The sequence below is a fragment of the Helicoverpa armigera genome, chromosome 5, assembly GCF_030705265.1.
Source record: "Helicoverpa armigera isolate CAAS_96S chromosome 5, ASM3070526v1, whole genome shotgun sequence".
Lineage (NCBI taxonomy): Eukaryota > Metazoa > Arthropoda > Insecta > Lepidoptera > Noctuidae > Helicoverpa > Helicoverpa armigera.
Window position 1 is genome coordinate 7,464,145 of NC_087124.1, and position 19,645 is coordinate 7,483,789.

At 36.7% G+C, this 19,645-nt stretch overlaps 1 protein-coding gene across 1 annotated transcript in view; it reads left to right on the forward strand.

The window, feature by feature from the left end:
- LOC110371693 (matrix metalloproteinase-14) overlaps positions 1–19,645 on the forward strand; it is a 29,144-nt gene that overhangs the window by 8,138 nt on the left and 1,361 nt on the right. Inside the window, 11 exon segments of the mRNA XM_021328057.3 lie at positions 9,713–9,866; positions 11,939–12,014; positions 12,016–12,041; positions 12,189–12,357; positions 13,157–13,232; positions 14,835–14,912; positions 15,041–15,172; positions 15,332–15,518; positions 15,783–15,986; positions 16,115–16,371; positions 16,626–16,779. Coding sequence (XP_021183732.3) covers positions 9,713–9,866; positions 11,939–12,014; positions 12,016–12,041; positions 12,189–12,357; positions 13,157–13,232; positions 14,835–14,912; positions 15,041–15,172; positions 15,332–15,518; positions 15,783–15,986; positions 16,115–16,371; positions 16,626–16,779 — 1,513 coding nt within the window.

Sequence of the window (19,645 nt, forward strand, 5' to 3'; positions counted from 1 at the left end):
GCAAAGAATTAACTGAAATTGGGTAGCCAGATTTTGTTCACAACCCGCTCCGCTCTTCGCAATGTAGCCACAACCTAATGTCGCATAAGCGGCCATTCCTATTACAGTCATATATTGCAAATAGTTTCTAACAAGCTGTCTTGAATTCAATATCAATCAATACTCATACTAATATTATTAACAGGAAAGATTTTTTATTTGTTTTTCCCTAAAGTTTTCCCTAAACAAAGCTATAAAGAGATTCAAAAATTCTTCCTCTGTTGGGAAGTTACACCATCCCTGGTGATTTAGGCTATATTTTATTCGGATGCGGGAAGTTATTTTCATGGAACGCGGTTAAACTGCGGGAGACAGCTAGTATTAAATGAATTACTCAAAATAATAATTTTGTACACATTGCTGCCTCACAGTCATCGGTAAAAACGGGTTTTTAATTCCCTAATATAGAGCTTACCTTTTATATAATTATTTATGAGTCACCTTCATAAATGTTTCACTCATGAAAAGGAAAATAGCTGCATTTTACGTAATAACCCATAGGTACAAAAACGTAGACTTTGTATTTGGAAAACCGTCGCATTTATGTATGGATTCTCATGAAAAGCCACAGAATTATACATACATACCTCGGTGAAAATATATACCTGCAGTAGATACATAAGTTTTTAAGAGTTTATAATAAAAGAAAACTTTTATCAAATACTGTTTGCAAAATATATTAATCTGATTAAATAAAGCAAAGATAACACTGATAACAGCCAGCCATATTTATTCGGGGTTAAACGCATTACTAACGTTTCAATCTAATCAATCAAACATTTCATTAGGTCCTAAATACCGTGTAAAAACCGTGGTTATGTCAAGGTTATGTGTCCCACTGACCCGGTTGAAACTAGTATGGCGAACTTAAGGCAATTGCTAATTATAATTCATATTTAAATACGCTACAATATGCGGTCGCTTTCTATGTTTCAGCCTTTGCGGGTATTTTTTTATAAAGTTCAAGTATTTTTTGCATTTTATATATTTTTTTTAATATGACGAAGGGTAGGCTTCGTTTCTGAAGAATATTTATAAAAATCAAATATTTGTTGCATAGTTATTGCTCCACTCCTGAACTCAGGAACTTTTTACAGGAAAAACTGCGTTTCAGTAACTAACATACACATGATACTTACGTTCGAGCATTTATCAATGAACGATGTTCCGATAACATGAATTGCGAAACCATGCTTGTGAAGAATACAGCATGGAGTTTTATTGATACGGGATTCATAATAATGTCGAAGGTGAGCTACACCACAGTGGCGTAACATTTTACTGAAGTCGTAAAACAAGTTCTAAGTACATATTGTTTAATTCATGAGAACAAAGTCTTCGAGGCTGTAACTGCTTAGTCAGGATCAATCTGTGGTTTCTGTAATCTGTTTCCATGAAGACCTGTTCAATTCATGTGATTATCCGATAGCCAAGTCCATTCTTAATTAATTGACAGTATACGACATTTTCTGACAGGGAAAAACCATAAAATATTATACAGTATTATCAAGTTGTTGTCACGCCAGTGTTGTTTACATTTTTAATAACGCCAATAAAAATGTCATTCGTCATAATAGTTCCGTATCTAATTCCATGTATGGAATATCAGACAAAACGCTTATTTTAAAACGACATGAAACAAGCAAATGTTCCGCTGCATCGCCACGCAAAATATTGAAATTCTGAAGTCGTTACTAGGATACGGATTCCGGCGGACAAATGTCGTGCGTTGAACATCGGATAGAGTCACGATAAGGTATTTCAGTAAAGAGGCAGTATCTATGCAGGGTATTTCGGCCACAATTTATAGGTCGTTGTACTTAACTCACGTGATGAACCAAGATTTTAAAGGTCGGCACATTGTCATGGGCCAGGCATTTCCTGTCATTTGAAACAGGTACTGTTGTGATAAACGTATCCATATAGAGAGGGTCATTCTCCTGTCTAAGGCTCCGCGCTGGAGAACAATAGCCGAGCCAGAAAGTGCCAAGAACCTGTGATGTTCTTTGTTTTTAACATTCCTACCTGCCGCGATTAATGCGATATAAAAATTCGATGCGTGTCCCATAGGCACGACGAGGGACCATCTCTCGGAAAATTTCCTTTGAATGTTTAGAACAATGAACCGGTGAAACATAATCTTCGACGTGTTCATTTTACTTTTATTGATGTTTCAATATTTATTAAAAGGATTATAAAGCCTCATTCAGTTTTATGGCGTCTCCGCAGTAGTCTATTTAAAGTATTTTGTGCTAGTTTTTATGGTGCGTGCATATCTAACTGTCAACAAGGTGTCATCCGCCTACTTGTTATGCGTTTTGAGAATGCTATCTTGTATCTCAATCCTACCAGAGCTTGCGGCGACCGGCAGCCTTACGAGATCAACGTGATGAAAAACAAAATATTTTTAACGTACAATGCCACCGACCCAAAGTCTTTTAACCCTGGTCACGATTCATGATCCTGAGAATTAAATATTTTTTTAGGATTTCGCAGAATATGTTGGCAAAAAATGCGATGACGAACAGTGAGATGTCTCCAGATCTCTGAAAAGATATTACTTAACTAGCCTATTTTTAAGATTTCGTGCGGAACATGGAATGATAAATTATTATCTCGGGAGATAAAATGAAGCGTTTGTGACATGTTTGCTCAACACAGTAAAGCGTGCCGTTGACATAAATTAGGCTGTTGTGTAGAGCTTGGACAATGGGTTGTGTCCAGCGGAGACAAAAAGCGACCGGGTCACCTGTGTGTTACGGTAATCTGGCGGACTTGTTGCCTGTAACGGGATTGTTGTGAGCTTCCTGCTTGTGTCGCATACGTGGAGATGAGTGAGTGATGAGTGGTGAGTGGCTGGTGGTGTTGGTCGGCGCGCATGCGCGTCACGCACGCAGGAAGCGCGCGGCGACCTTCAACACGCGCGCCACGGCCGCCGTCCTCTGATCGCTACTGCTTATTGTTCACCACGGCGTCGTCACTAACATCTGATTGCTAACATTTATTTGATTGCACTGCTCTGATACCGTGTAATGTGTAGGTTCTATTATTTACAAGCGTGAAGTTGTAATTTTCCTATTTTATATAAAAATATAATGAAGTGGCAAGCAGAAAAAATGATGTCAAGTTATATAAAAAAAAGTTTATTAACGAAAAATGTTTGCATGATCGTTTGTATTTCTATCGCATATTTTTTATTGCATACCACAATAATTCCATAGGTATAACAAGCTATCATACGAGTAAGATAGACCATTTAACTAGTCAGTCATAATCAATCTATTCTAAGAACTAATTGGAACGGACTAGTTAGTACCTACATTGCACATTGATTATATTAAAAATACCGTGCATTCGAATGGGTGACCCGATACACTTAAAAGAGATGCTACACGTGTAGGGTTGCGGATGATTGGCAAGCAATCATCAGATCAAAGTCGATTATATTTGAAAAGTAAGACAATGTGCCGCGGGCCACGTGACAAACGTGAGGATACACGGACAAAGGGCGGCTTACCTTAACGCAAAAAACATTTTCTACATTCTACTACGGAAAAGTGGGGTTTCACACGCGATAAATTCTATTTTAATCTTTCGTCAATCGCAGTGTAATTGAAATTAATTACGCGGGCAATTATCTATCCTGCGCGTGCGGTGAAATAAGTGCGGTTGGCGGTGTGTGAGCGCAGCCTACCTATCTAACCGCAGGAAATCGGTTAATAATTCAGCAACCGCATATTAGGCCAGCGTTAAATAAGTTACTAATAGTTTTACTAAGTTGAGTCACTGATTTTCATGTAGGAGAGCTTTCCTTTAAAGTCAACATACAACAAACAACACAGAAGTTACTTATAGGTAGGTTATATCACAACGAATGTTATTTATCTGTCAATCATTATTAATTAAATATTAGAAAAAACATCACAAAGCTACACGATGCTTGCAACAAACATAGAAGTAATATTCAAGAATAAATCAAAATATCATGTTCAGAGCAATTAAGTTACATTTCAATGAGATTTATTAACATAAACTGATGAGATGGATGGACAAACAAACATGTTGTTTTGACTTACATAATAGACGCCAGTCTAAATTAAATATTCATCTAATGTTTGTATGGAAGCAATTTATCTTCAACATGTGTATTTTTAAATTGGAAATGCATGGAAGGCCCTTTGTGTTTGTTTTTCTGTGGCGTTTTTATACGGACATACCTGAAACGACTCACGTTCGCAGGAAAATATATATTAGTAATTATCGTGGCGATGACACGTGTACAAAGCTCACCGCCCTTTTATGATATGCATGTAAACATAAAAAAAATAGTTTACATAATATTGATATTTACGCGTAAAAAACGTAAACAGGTGTGTGGATTTGAATTGAATGGTAACTTTATTATCGTCGGAAAATTCATCCCCACCACCGCACACGACGCGCACTCAGTGTTGTTGTAAACATTGTGAAAGAATTAACGAGCATGGAGTGTAATTACATAATTAATATCTGTCGTTTACGTCTTTGCATTTGCAATTATTGAGTCTTATACATTATTCTTTAAAGGGGATTCTTTAGTTTAAATATTACGCATGTGTTTTATGACAAGTGCAACACTTTGATACGTAGTTAGAAATTAATAACTATCTTAACACCTTAATTATGTGGTTGGATATTATAATAAAATTAATATAGTCCACGAGTAGTTGGTGGCGCAGTGGTGAAAACATGTCACTGAGGACCACGTGGTATATAAAACGCGATCATACACTAATTCGTACAAATGTATGCAACTGCGTGATACAAATACATACTTTAATTTAATTACATGTTCACTGGATGTAATGACAAATCAAGATGCTAAACTGCTTATACAGTATGCAAATGTATGACAAATCCAGCAGTTATACTTTCCATTATTTAGATTTAACGACTCATAAATAAAATTAATATTTATTTTGTTATTTACGACCGCCGATAGTTCACTTAATGTATTGTAATGAACAACCACATACAACAATAATTTATTTAACCTTGTCAAAAATAGTTTACAAATTGTTCTCATTAGATGCTTCAAAAATTACGTAGTGAGTGATGAAAAACATGGTTTAAAATTTTAGGAGAGCTATTTAAACTATGCTCAATTAATGTGTGTAGGTATGGTAGGATCAAAGTTTTTTTTCAAGATTATTTGTTTTCATCCTATATATGTAAGTTCATGGCTAAGGTACTATAAACACACAATGGTAATAACAGATTGTACATAAGTACGTAGTCCAGAGATGCTGCAATAAGTGGCGTGGGCGGCGCTGGTCGTTAGCATCGTAACAAGATAAATGCACTATATTTACTGCCAACTTACACTTCTCAGGATTAATGCAAAGCAAACCTATCTTATCTAGTGCTTGTTTTTGATCCGCAATACAAACAATGAAAAATGTTTCGAAATAAAATGCTAGTAGATGTCTCTATTTCTAGAAAATTTCATATTTTTGACACACAGATAAGCTAAGCTCAGTTCGGTTTTCTTTTTTGAGATATGAACCTCTTACGTAAAAGACATAGAAATCTAACAAATGTATAAATAAATATATATTTTAGTTTGCAGTTTCTCAGTAATACCGGTTGTCTAGCTCAACTTAGTGGCACAGAAAAAAAACAATCATAACACCGTTAGTGCACGGCGTGTTCGATCATTAGGAACTGTCAAAATAGAACCGCTATCTTCACATTCAAGAGTGGGACCATTAGTCACACGGAAGAGATGTGTTGACGAATATTTACACGTGTCACATACTCCCGGTACGGCATATCTCGATCTAGCAGAACAGATGTACTTCCCGGAACGTCGTCGCGTGACCACCGAAGCATATTTACAACAATTCCTATTAAGCACTTCAGACTAGTGATTATGATTGGCGAGCCATTGTGATAGCTATTTATGAGCAACCTGTTTTGTTTGTCTTTCTGACATGTGCACTGCATGAGTCTAGTCACCTAATATGGTAGGGTTAAAGTTGTCTGGCTGTACTTTCAAACTAGATTTATGGCGGTAAAAATGTTTTCAGACGATTTTTTAATAATAGATAATTATTTAAAAAAAAAAGAAATAACACTACTTACTGTGCGTTTAACTTACTATAGTAGTCCGAGGATTATAAATTCAACTACGCACACAATATAATTTTAAATGACGATCATTATCAGCGTTAAGTAATTGCAAATTCTTGTTTAAACACGATAAAAAGCAATTCTAATGCAAATTAAAGGTGATTTATTGTTACACAATAGTTTATGACTGTGTATGGATGGCTCTCGATTTTACCATAATACCGGAGGGCAATTTAATGATGGCTCCACGTGAATCCGAGCCAATGTCAGCAGTTATCCAACAATGAGCGAGGTACGCAATCATACATAGGTGTCATTAAATGCCCGCATGGTTTACATTGTAATCGGTTCAGTAGATAATCGTCCCATACCAGAGTCCTGCACATGTGTACGTATTGCGCCTTTTTTGTCGTGCCTCTCTGAATACTAATAACGAATATAATACAACAATTATGTTACGTAACAACGTATGCTAATGCCATTATTATATTTGTTTTATTGATTGACTTTATTGTGTGCTGCATGTGATGTTAATACGAATAACGTTTAGACCTATGTTCATATGTGAACATGTTCAAGTGAGCGATAAATGTAAATCATAGAGAAATATTTTTGTTTTGTAGTATCAGTAAGGCCTTCAATTTGAACATGAAATCAGAAGGACAGATTCCTTCTTTCCTGTCTGATAAAATTACCTTTATCACAAAATACACATTACCTTCAAACAATGACATACAGAGTACACAAAAGGTAGGTCGGGACCGGAACTGCAAAATAGTCATGAAGTTATGACTAAGTTTAGGGCTGAATAATGAGCAAAAACACATATTTTTACAAACAGAGGAGTGTGTGAATCACAATATAAAAATAAATAGGTCAATGACACAGGTGTTTTTTCAAGTGGACATTTATTTACTTTATCGATTAGCACATTTCCTACAAATTGACTCTGTTCAAATTGATACTGATGTGATCAAATTGATGTCCATATTTTGGTAAAATTAAAAAAAATAGTTTCTAGATGTAATTTTTAAAATAAATAAAAACACTTTTCCTTACGGTTTTCCGCGATTGGGTTAAAAAATCAGATGAGAAGACTTAAATATTATTACTATCGTTAAACTAATTACTTATTTATGAGTGTTTGGCATTACAAAGCTTGTCACTACTATAATATTTGACCTGATGATTCACTACGACCACGTGGTTTTGGACATTTTAATTCACTCGACACGTAATCCTTTCTATTGAAATTCCGTAATGTTAGCCGAACCGTTAGTTCTTTCTGTTGAAAATTACTAGCGTCCGGACCGGTATATAGTCGTGCTTTGTTCAAATACTTAAGATCCTAGAGATATTAGTATTTATTACCACAAAATATAGTCACGTCCAATCGTTTAGGATTTACAGTTCATACGTATTTTCAAGCAGGCATTTTAAGAGAGCACACAAGTTTTAATTTCAATTAAAACAGGTTTTTCATAACTGTTTATTGATGAAATGTGTACACTCTACGTTCGTATAAACGTACATACGTCTCTGCCTTATCCTTCTGAGAAAAGACGAAGATATTATATCAAAAAGTATGTTCAATCAATTTAATCATAAAACTGGTGCTTAAACATCATTACATTAACGGTGTAAGTAATATAAAACGGACCAAAATTCCTGTTAAAATTGAGTAACGGTTTAAATTAAATCGCTTTAACACAGTGGTTCTTAAAACTTAAAATCGCCTTAAATGATGGTTTGAAAGGCATTACCGAGCTTTGCCTGCATTATGTTTGTCAAAATACATGTCCGGAGCATGTTATTTTTTCCAATTAACATTGGTACACAGCGATGATGCGTGATACGTGCCGTTTGACGCCCCCCCGGGCTATACAAATTTGCATGACTTAAGTGGGTCTGTGGAGCAGGCACGCCGCAGGCACCGCCGTGAGATCAGCGCGGGCGCAGGCTCCGACAGTACCCGTTACTCATGGAGACATACTGACCCCGATATGCTCATACCAATCCATTCTTTAAACGCCTCCATCAATAATCCTTCGTCTGTAACACGACTCGGTTCTTATTCCTTTCACTTAAAAGCCCAAGTTAAATATGGTTTGCCGGTGAGACGCTACTTTTTGCAGTTGCTCGACAATACTCGTTGTGTATCTTGAAACCTCCGCGGGTTTCCATAGAATTGTTACATGTAATGAACAATAGTTTGCTCAGGAACATTGTTACCATACGTTATGTAGACCAAGCAGGTTACAATATTTACATCGGTACGAGACGCACAAGTCATGCGGTTTGGTTTGTGTCACAAACAATGGTGTGCAACTTTGTGCTGCTCAGTGTCAATGTCCTGCCCAACACACCCAAAATTGACCCATTCTCTCGCGTTTAGTCATCGATATAAACATTGATTTATTTGCAATATAAAAGCTGCATGCGCAGGTTTTAATACCATGTAATTTTTTTTCAAGAGATGATTAATAGTCATTGAAACTGTATAACATGTAGAAATAGCAGTTACGAACAATAGAAATACTCGGCCATAAAATATTGAACACGAGTACCTCTAGGAATGTATTTTTCATCCAGAGGTCAATCACTCATTCGTGATGATATCTGTAAAACGTACGTTTGATTTGCTTAACAAATAGTAGAAATCTTTGAAAATATGTTTAGTATTCTCGTGGCATTGGACAGACAATAGTAAACACGGGCTTTGGGGTATTGACTGCAGGATTAACAGTGACATTGTTGCGAGTATTCCCCGGCGTGAGGGAACAAAGAGCCTGCAGGCGCTGCTGCGCCGAGATATGTGCGCCCGCGCATTGCGATGCAGCGCACGCACTCCGCCACTGCCACTGGCCAAGGTCGCAATGTCTCCGTATACCATCCACGACTACCGAACGCAGCACAAACATATAACGAAACCTTCGATAACTTGTATATTTCTGAACGTCTAAGATGACACTCAACAGCCTACCTATGTATATCTATCAGGTCCGAAGGTAGGAATAACAAGTTAATTGTACGTTCAGTAATTAAGATTATCTTGTGAAATGAATAGAATGAACTGAGTTACACGTCGGATAAGAAATAATCTTCTTATCCATGTATTTGCCGTAACGACGTGTTTCGTGTTATCAAGCGCGTTGACAGTAAACAATGGGTGGGTAGCCTTGCGATCATGTGAGATAATATAACGTCACCAACTACTTGTACCAGATAAACGAGACCTCTTTAACAAGAAATTAACTTCAATATTAACTAAGTATGCACTTCTTGTCAGGTAATTGTAATGAAAATCCATTTCTACGCCTAATATATGTATTTACATATATTTCTGGAGATTTTTGTAAACCGAAAATATGCACCAAATTGTATTGAAACTCTGTTTTCATTCGATTGAAGTTTAGAACTGCACATAGAACTTAATTCACATTTAGACAAGCACTTTAGAAACGAAAGCTTATGCACCAGCAGTATTTTGATCACAATTTAACCAGTAGCTAGACATCTTTCGTTTGAGAACAGAGGCCTACTCCTTAATTGGATGCGGCAGGTTGAACATGATGCCTACTTTCAGATGTACTTAGCGCAGTACGGGTACCTAAGCCCCTCTGTGAGGAATCCTTCGAGCGGGCACATCATGGACGAGAGTTCGTGGCGCCGAGCTATTGCCGAGTTCCAGAGCTTCGCCGGGCTAAACGCGACAGGTGAGGTTATCTACGACTATCGGCCAATCGCTGGCAACCCTGTCATTATTCTGCAATTTACTGCCAACTGTTCCATTTATCAACTATAGTAGGTTAGGAAATGATAAAACAGTAATGCAGTTTGAAAAGGGTGAACACTTTATAATCTAACATCTATTAATATAACTACTTTATCACACTTTTTCCTTTGTGTGCCTAGCCCAATTTAATATTATCTAAACAAAAACATGCATGGTTGAAAACACACTTGTTTAAATAAATCAATGCTAATGTTTGTCAACGGCTGGGATGATTGTAGGTGTTATAGTGATTGATATGTTTATCTAGTGAATAATTACGAACCTAATTTGTTCAAAATAGTGTCCTAAGTAAATAGTAAGCACTAAGCTGCATGATTCAGTCGAGTAAATGTTACTGGAAGGTGCTCCAACCAACAAATATTCACGGACCATTACTCTTTGATTAAGAGACAATCAGCTGTGGTCTGTGAAAGTTGCAGTTATTTTACCTGGTTGTAATTTTATGTAGAACAATTTGCGTAATCCGATATTACGACTGCTTACTTTGATTAACTTAGAATTGTATTGCAGTTTTGTATTGAGTAGAGTTCGCGTAAGACAGGTTGAACAATTTATCATAATTATAAAAAGTAGGTACCTGTAAAAACACTTCCATTTGTCAACAGATTGATGATAAATGTTAAGAGTAATTAATTATCATCAGTATTATTTATGATTCCATCTAATTCTGAAAACTACTTACAATCAATTATCATAATTGAATTAAAAGACTATCAATCATGTGAGTATATTAACTTGCATCGTTTATGTAATAGTCATAGTGAGAATTCATTGTATCACTGAAGTTATGAGACTAATGCGCGAGTTTCATAAATTGCGCAGGTTGACATAATTAATGAGATGTTGGATCACATCCGGGCCTCTTTGACCTTGCAACGAAGTAATACTTACTTACACTATCATCGAGAATATCATTTCTTCAGGGCTGCCACTTGGCCCGACGCCAACAAATACCTCTCATCACAGATATTTCAAATTGTATCTACCAATAAAGATCAAAAACCTTGTTGATCACTTAAAACTATAACAGGCCACACTTGCTTTGAATATAAAATTTGCAATAGGTATTAACATTTTAACGGTAACCCTTAAAGTAGGTAGTTAGTTCTATACAGTTGGTCGGGCAGCCTTGGTCGTTCTCATCACAGTTATTACAATCACACACATCCACGAAGCAATTTATAAGTCTGTGATCTCCACAACCGACTATTTAAACACGCTAGAATTATGTGGGCAGTGCTTCGCTCGTCTTCGTACACGTACGTGCCTTGACACGAGAAGTGGTTTATTGGTCTTGACTATGACTGAAGGCAGTGTTGTTATGTAAGCAAATAACGCACAGACGATACATACAAATAAATAATTCATTATCGGTCAGTGCACGAGTTCGGACGCGCTTGTCACCAACACTACGTTATGATGCCTTTAAAGGTTTCATGCTGACGTTATTTGGAACGATAAACGTTAGGAATTGTTTTGTCACCTTCCTGAAAATTAGGAGCCGCTGCGACAGAGTGATGTAATGTTTTTGTTATTCAGACGCGTTCATGGGTTCATTAATTCTTTTTCCTACAATAGAGATATTAAAGATGAAGTAGTTTTCCTTATGGCGTATGAATTTAACAACTACATTGTTATTCCCCGTAACTACGAATGTAAATCGATCGCATCGCTAACAACTTCCAACTGGCAGCTGATCAGCGGTTGGTGCGACCATGGTTCCTCATTATTCATCGTTTTCCGTGTGCGGTTTTGGTCGATGTGATTCTGTAATTACTTCCTTGTCATCGGTCTTTACAAAAAATCTATGTTTGTCCTTTGACACTCCGCAATGTTTTACAATGTTAATGGGATAATAATTGAAATTCAACTGATCTTACGCATTGTTGACATCCGTAAAGTTATGTAGTTACGTTTATTTCCTATAAACATTAGTCATGCCGATTAGAAACCGCAAAATGTATAAACATATTTTCAATGATTTGTTTACAGGCGAATTAGACGAGGAAACAACAAAAGTAATGTCATTGCCGAGGTGCGGCGTGCGAGACAAGGTGGGCTTCGGAGAGCCGCGCCAAGAGATACGCGCTGCAGGGTGAGTGACCCTTCTGCTAAATATTATTAATTATCACGCTTTGTTTATATCAAATTACTATTTGCATAAGACCATGACCGTCCTTAATAAATATTATTTATTTGTGAACCTTAAGCTTGTAAATATTTATGCAAATGTTTTATCCAGGCTCAAGATGGCGCGTCAAGAACTTAACTTACAAGATCTCTAAGTACCCATCTAAGCTGAACCGAGCTGAAGTCGACAATGAACTTGCCAAAGCCTTCTCAGTGTGGTCCGACTACACAGACCTTACCTTTACGCAGAAGCGGTCCGGACAAGTCCACATTGAAATCAGGCAAGTTTTGAAATAATTTAAATTACGCACTATTCTATTGAAAAGTCAATATAGAAAAGAAACAATTCAGAAAGTTAGCAATGTTTTTGACATTGATGTTGAAAATTGCTCAACAGAAAAAAATACTCGCTTGAAATGTATTTCGTGTGTTTAGAATTATTTCACCTAGCTGTAAGGTTTGTACTACAACTAGCAAGTTACGAACATTTCAACAGGTGAAATCGGAAAACTACTACAAACAATATTTCTAAAGTCAATACTTAAGTAATCCAACATTTTGGTTCTACGGCTTTCAATTTAATTTCGTATTGTAACGTGCTTAATTGAAAGTTTATTCAAAAATTAGAGTACTGTTCGTGCGAAACGAAGTTGAAATAAAATGAGTGTTTCGTGGTAGCACGGCCGTGCATCGTTTAGATCGCACTGATATTGAAATCGTGCCAGTGGCCATTCTGTATTGTACGTAGGGTTATTTGAATCACTCATAATAGGTTTTTGGTCACAATCCGCGGTAATCTCTGTTGCGTAACTACGTGAATGGTTGTCATTGAGCGGTGGACGCGTAACTATTTACGTAGTAATGCTTGTCACTGCGTTGATCCGCGATCATCATTGATTGGATAGGATATAGAAATTTTATTACTATCGATCGATTGTTACTTCCATTTTATGGCTCATCGCAAAAACATACGTAGTAATTTTTTAAGCTTTTATTTCTTCTGTATTACGAAAGGTTATGTATTCTAACAATGTTATAACAGCTTACATCATGTATTAACTTGAGATGATTTTCGTGTAGGTTCGAGAAGGGAGAGCACGGAGACGGCGACCCCTTCGATGGTCCTGGTGGCACCCTTGCCCACGCCTACTTCCCCGTAAGTGTTGAAAATATACGATTCTACTAGGTATTTTATACGGTATATTTATACAGAAATACACACAAAGCTTATTGGACTAGCAAGGCGACATTTAGTGAGATTTGTCCGAGGGATTAAACCAAACATTACTATCAGACAAGAGTTTTCGTTTAGTAATGATCTAACTAAATGAACGAGTACGAAAGTACGAATTATGTTTTTTGAAATAAAAATTTCAATATCCATTTGGTAGTAGGTAGGTATATCAATATTTCATTTGCATTATTTATTAACAACTGTGTTTCATTGAACTCGATTTTTTGTTACATAAATACAACTGACTATTTGTGATCATTTTGAAAAAGTTTCACGCATAGTTCCATTTAAACGTGTAAAGAACTATTTGTGACTGCATTCAATAGCATTTAGGCAAATGATATTCAAATAATTTTACTATTCAGGCCGTGTCGCAATGAACAATTGGAATTATAATAGGTTTCGCTGTAAGTGACGATGTTAATCGTTTAGTACCTGACGAAATGTCTGCTATCGATCTCGCCTTTTTTCATATCGCTTTTTACCACCTTCCAGATTGATTACTAGACTATGAGTTTACAAAAACAAGTAATTTGTTTCATGATTATTATTTTGGGAAATCGATTAGATTTTGAACTCGCCAATAAGTTTTGTTTCAAACTGAACAAACGCGTGAATTTCGAACAAAAAGGAATGTCCCATTATGTTAAAGCGTAACAAATAAAAATAACGGATGTAACAGATTGACGCCTAAATAGTGAAAGTTCTTTTGTGGTGGTAATGGGATAATAAAACGGTTTATTGTGCAAAACAAATTATAATATTTATTCGCTTTGCTACTATGTGCTGTAACCATTATTGTTACACTATGCACAATAGACGAACTAAACATTGTGTTCACGGAACGTGAGCTAGACAAACAAGACTTTTTGCAAGTATTAAGGAGATAAGAAAGTATTTTACAGTTAGAAAATACTTGCTAAATACTTTTGTAGCTTACCTACTGGCTGATTTACCAACGACTGCCCTAATATGAAATGTAAACGATATCTTTTCTTATCCATTTTCTGGGCAAGCACAGTTGACACAAGCAATTATATGAGTCTGTTGCTGAGGGATTAATCTGTGTTATGGGAATAGGACAAAATATATCCTCATTAGGATCGGTAATCGACAAGTAGCAAATAAAGTAAAGCTTAATTTTTTAATACAGAGGGGTTAATAAGTAGTTCCTATAGTTTAATCTGGGGGTTTATATTTCACATAGGTACGAAAGTATCATACACCTAAGTGTGTTTGTTTATATGCAAAAAATAATTAATATTGTTAAACATAAACATAACAAAACACCTAATGATTGACATTGCCTTTCACGGCGATCAAGTGAAATAATTGAAGATTGTAGTAGGTACTTATACTTTAGAAAACGCCTTTATTAAAATGAGTTATTGCAGAATCAGTCATTTTAATTACTTACTGAGAATTGTACGTGCGCCTAGCTGAGGTTTTACAACAATATGACAATTATTGATTCATCAGTACTTAGTGTTGTTGATTTTCCTCAATTGTGTCTCGTTTGTGCAGGTATACGGCGGCGACGCTCACTTCGATGACGCTGAGATGTGGTCCATTAACTCGAGGAGGGGAACCAATCTCTTCCAGGTAATTCATTGAATTTTTTAAAGTTCGTAAATACATACTTAATTTTTTTTTGTCATTTTCAGTTATGAGAGTTCGTATTCAAAATTGAAAACTGTGTCCATTCTAAATATAAAATGCAATGTTCACAGGTCGCAGCTCACGAGTTCGGTCATTCCCTAGGGCTGTCTCACAGCGATGTTCGTTCAGCTCTCATGGCTCCCTTCTACCGAGGATACGACCCTGCCTTCCAACTTGACCAAGATGACATCCAAGGCATTCAGGTAAATACTGATTTATTGGCGTTTAACTCGCATAGATAATGTGTTTGCATTATTAATTTATTGGCTCACACTAAGTTTCTTTTAAGATACACAGCGATGTCAGTTAATAAATTATGTCTTTTATGTGAATAATAAATCCTTTATTTCCACGTTTTCTAGGCTCTGTACGGTCACAAGACGCAGACAGACATCGGAGGCCTACCCGGCCTTCCCGGAGCGGCCGCCCCACCGTCCGTACCTCGTGCCACAACGCAGCAACCCTCAGCCGAGGACCCAGCGCTCTGCGGAGACCCTAAGTTCGACACCATCTTCAACTCGGCTGACGGTGGCACTTTTATATTCAAAGGTATGGAAATCAGTTCGAAGATTTATTGTAGGCAGGCACTACTTTTATGTGACCGAAGCGTTGTTCGCGGGGTCCTTGTCAGCCAAATGTAACTTTAATGATACCTAAGTTATACAGTATCGTCATGGTTTGTAATTCTTTACAGCTTATGTACTGTCGAGTTGCGTCTGCTTGCGAACAAAACCCCAAAAGTATCAAGGAAATACATTAAGCCCCAAAAAAATATTGATCTCGCTAATTGTGGATTTTCCCCAACTTTTCCAGGCGAGCACTACTGGCGTCTGACGGAGGACGGTGTCGCGTCAGGCTACCCGCGTCTGATCGCCCGAGCATGGCCCGGCCTGCCTGGCAACATCGATGCTGCCTTCACTTACAAGAACGGCAAGACCTACTTCTTTAAGGGATCCAAATACTGGAGGTATAATGGACAGAAGATGGACGGAGATTATCCTAAAGACATTAGTGAAGGTGAGCTGGTTTTTACGTACGGAGCAAACTTAACTGTATGCCGAATTTTATCACATCATAACTAAAACCAATGATACACTCTAATTGTTTAAAGTCCTCATAAACTAATCCAAAATTATTTGACGCAGGTTTCACCGGCATCCCAGACAACCTGGACGCTGCTTTAGTCTGGTCAGGCAACGGCAAGATCTACTTCTACAAGGGCACCAAGTTTTGGCGCTTCGATCCTTCACAACGCCCGCCCGTCAAGGCCACATACCCCAAACCGCTGTCCAACTGGGAAGGCATTCCTGATAGCATTGACGCAGCCCTGCAGTATACCAATGGATACACGTACTTCTTCAAGGGTGGATCCTATTGGCGGTTTAATGATAGAACTTTCAGTGTAAGTTTGAACACCATAACAGTGTATTATTCTAAAAACCTCGATACATACAGTGATTTACAGTGTAAATCTTATAGGGCCGATTTTCAATCACTAGAGATTTTTTTTTCTGAAGAATATGTTTGACGTTTTAATAGCTTTTATCTTGCTTTTGTATAGAAAATATGTCAAACCGCTATATTTATTCCTTGTATAGAAGTTAATTGACGTCGCGTTATATTATAAAATCTAATTTATTCTTTATCAATATTCAGGTGGACTCAGACAATCCCGCGTTCCCTCGGTCGACGGCGTTCTGGTGGCTCGGCTGCAGCAGCGCGCCGCGGGGCACCGTGGGAGGTAACAACGCGCGCCTCTCCGACGCTCCCGTCGGCGAAGACGACGTCGGAGACATACTGTTCGACGCAGGTAGGCGGACACCCAGGACCGCGCGACTATGACGTCACAGTACAGACTGACTTTTTTGACTGTTTACTTGATAGATTTTGTCTAAAAAGCCAATGAGAATTTTCTAGTCCCGAAGTCTTCAATTAAACTACTCGATGTGAAAAAAAGTTTGAATAATACTTTGTTGATAAAGAAAGCATTATGGATGTGACTTTAACAGACTACTTAATTGACTTTTTTTTCAACATATTTTGTCATAACGTGCTATAAAACCTCTTTATTCATTTAAAAGAGCTCCCCAGATGGGAACTGCACATTGACCTCACTTACAACGACATTGGTTTATAACTCCCTTGACTATGATAAATACTTGACTACCTTATGATGTGACCTTAGGGACGAGACACCTCCTCGTCGACTCCACTGTTCCATGTTTGCTCTTGTGTCTATGTGGATGTCTATCTATTAGTTGTTTTGTAAACCCTTCTCGTAAGTCTGTTGTCCAATATTTGTTGTACTATATGTTGTTATAGAACCAATTGAACTGTTAATCAGTACAATTACAATCTTGTTGTAATATCCGTAGTGAACTACGGTAATAGTTTTCGTGTACTAACAAAATAACTTAACATAGGTTTTTTTCATTTACTAACTGATAAAAAAAAATATATACTAACTAATTTTCAGCTTTATTAACGGATAACTTGTTGGAAAGCAACTAACCCTTTATTGCGAAAATTAATTCGCTTTGTTTCTTACTAATATAAATAAGCGTTCTGCTTATAATGGCCGCTACTAACTAATACTGAGAGCTGTTGCCTGTGTGCTTATTGAATGAGTGCAGTGGCTGAGACGGTGGCCGGTTCGACATCGACGACTGCGCGGCTTCTGGGCGCCTCCGATCCTACCTGCCGTTGTCAAAACTGTGGCATAAATACTCCCAAAAAACCAAACATACTCGTATACTGCAAATCCTTATGAAAATGAAAAGTTTATATGTAACTTGGCCACAGTTTTGTCAACACAGTCGAATTTTGCGATGTTTTCGGTGAAAAAAAAGAACAATTTAGATTCACTTTGCAATGCAAGCACAGATTAGCACAAGCACCAATCAGTTTAATTGTCCAAGATTTTTTAAACACTTTGATAAAGAAATAAATATTTGCCGAATCGATTATGGTTAAAACACAAAGAAACTCACCTAGTGTTAAACTTATAAATTAAGAGTATTCAAACTGGAAAAATTACGATGTTTTCAATCTAAGGAGGAAAACTGTATTAATGAAAATAACGTGCGTCGATCCGGTAAATATAGGATTCGTTTTATGTTGATTCAGTTTTCACATTTTAGTTCAGTGTTTGCACCAACATTTTTATTGGTTTTAATCACTATGTTAATGTCACAAACAACAAACAGTCACCGTGTTGTCATAGCAATAATATCGGTGGCTGGGCGTGTTCACGTTTCGATGTGTGTGTGTTTTTTTCTAGGTGTAAAATCATCCGCTCCCAGATCATTCTTCTGGTTCAGGAAATAGCCTCGGTGGAGTGTTCCTGAATATTGTACATAGAAAAATTGCATAAAGAACAAAGACTCAATTAGTTACATACAATATAAGAATACCAGTGAGATTATAGAAAATAAGCGGTGATTTTAGTACCGGCGAGCTTGTCGCGCGCTGCCTGTACGTTTATTTCATTTCACTTGCATGTTTCTGCATGGTAGTTAGTTCTATGCTTGAGGTGGAAGCAACCACGCTGGTTTGTAAGTAGCTTCATAACGCTTTGCTTACTCATATTAACATTACTTTTAACTCATCAAATTTCTTAGGTACATACAATTATAAGCCACACTGTATAGTCAGGTGTCAAAAGTTTTACAAAACGAAATGTTTTGTTTTCTGAATTGTATTTACCTAAGAAATAATGGTTTCGTTCCATGCAATGACGTTACCTCGTCTTGCTATCGGGTGATCGGAGATCTTGGTCTTTTGGTTTCTGAGTATTAACTTTGTAGTTAGTATAAACTATACTGAGGTAGTAGTTTAGTGATTGTTTGAGCACAGAGTTCGTTTTTGTACACGGAAAAGGTGATAGAGTATATTAGAAAAAACAATATATTTATTGAAAACCTCGTCGGTTTCCAGGAGTTTCCAAGCGTAAAATAAACGTAGTTGTATTGAACATTTAATGAGTTCAGCCGTGGACGATTATTTTCGTCCAATCGACGAAGATGTGTATCAGTGTAAGATAAAGTTTTTGACCCACTTGATGCAGATAGCACGTTTGATTTGGATTACTAGCACTGTGTAACACAAAAACACATGGTGTATGATACAATTAGACTTATAACTTATTAACATCACGAATTGTACTAATTTATTTAAATTAAATTCCGATGAACCTTGCAATTTATTGCATTAATGAACATACTAGGAATTACGGAAAAAATCCTATCATGATAAATCAGTGATTCCTAGCGAATCTGAAACACGTCATAGTGTAAAACTGTATGCTGTATGCATGGATTGATTATAATTATTATTGTTGACATGAATGTCTATGTCCATATTTATATATTGTAATAGTTTTGTGACTAACATGAGCGTGAAGCATGACTCTGACTCACTGATACTCAGAGAGGTGATATTATTTTAACAACCAAGTAGAATTTATTAATCAAACGTTTGTAGAATATCTGTAGAAATTATACAGTATGATATTAACTGAAACTGTTTTTGTGTCAAATTGAATATTTGAGAACAGTTTCTTTGAAATATAATAATGCATGCTTGAATTTGATCAAGTATTAGATGTGTTTTTCGTTTCACTGAAATGTTAAATAATATTCCATCAAATCAATATTTTTAAGAATTTATTCACAACA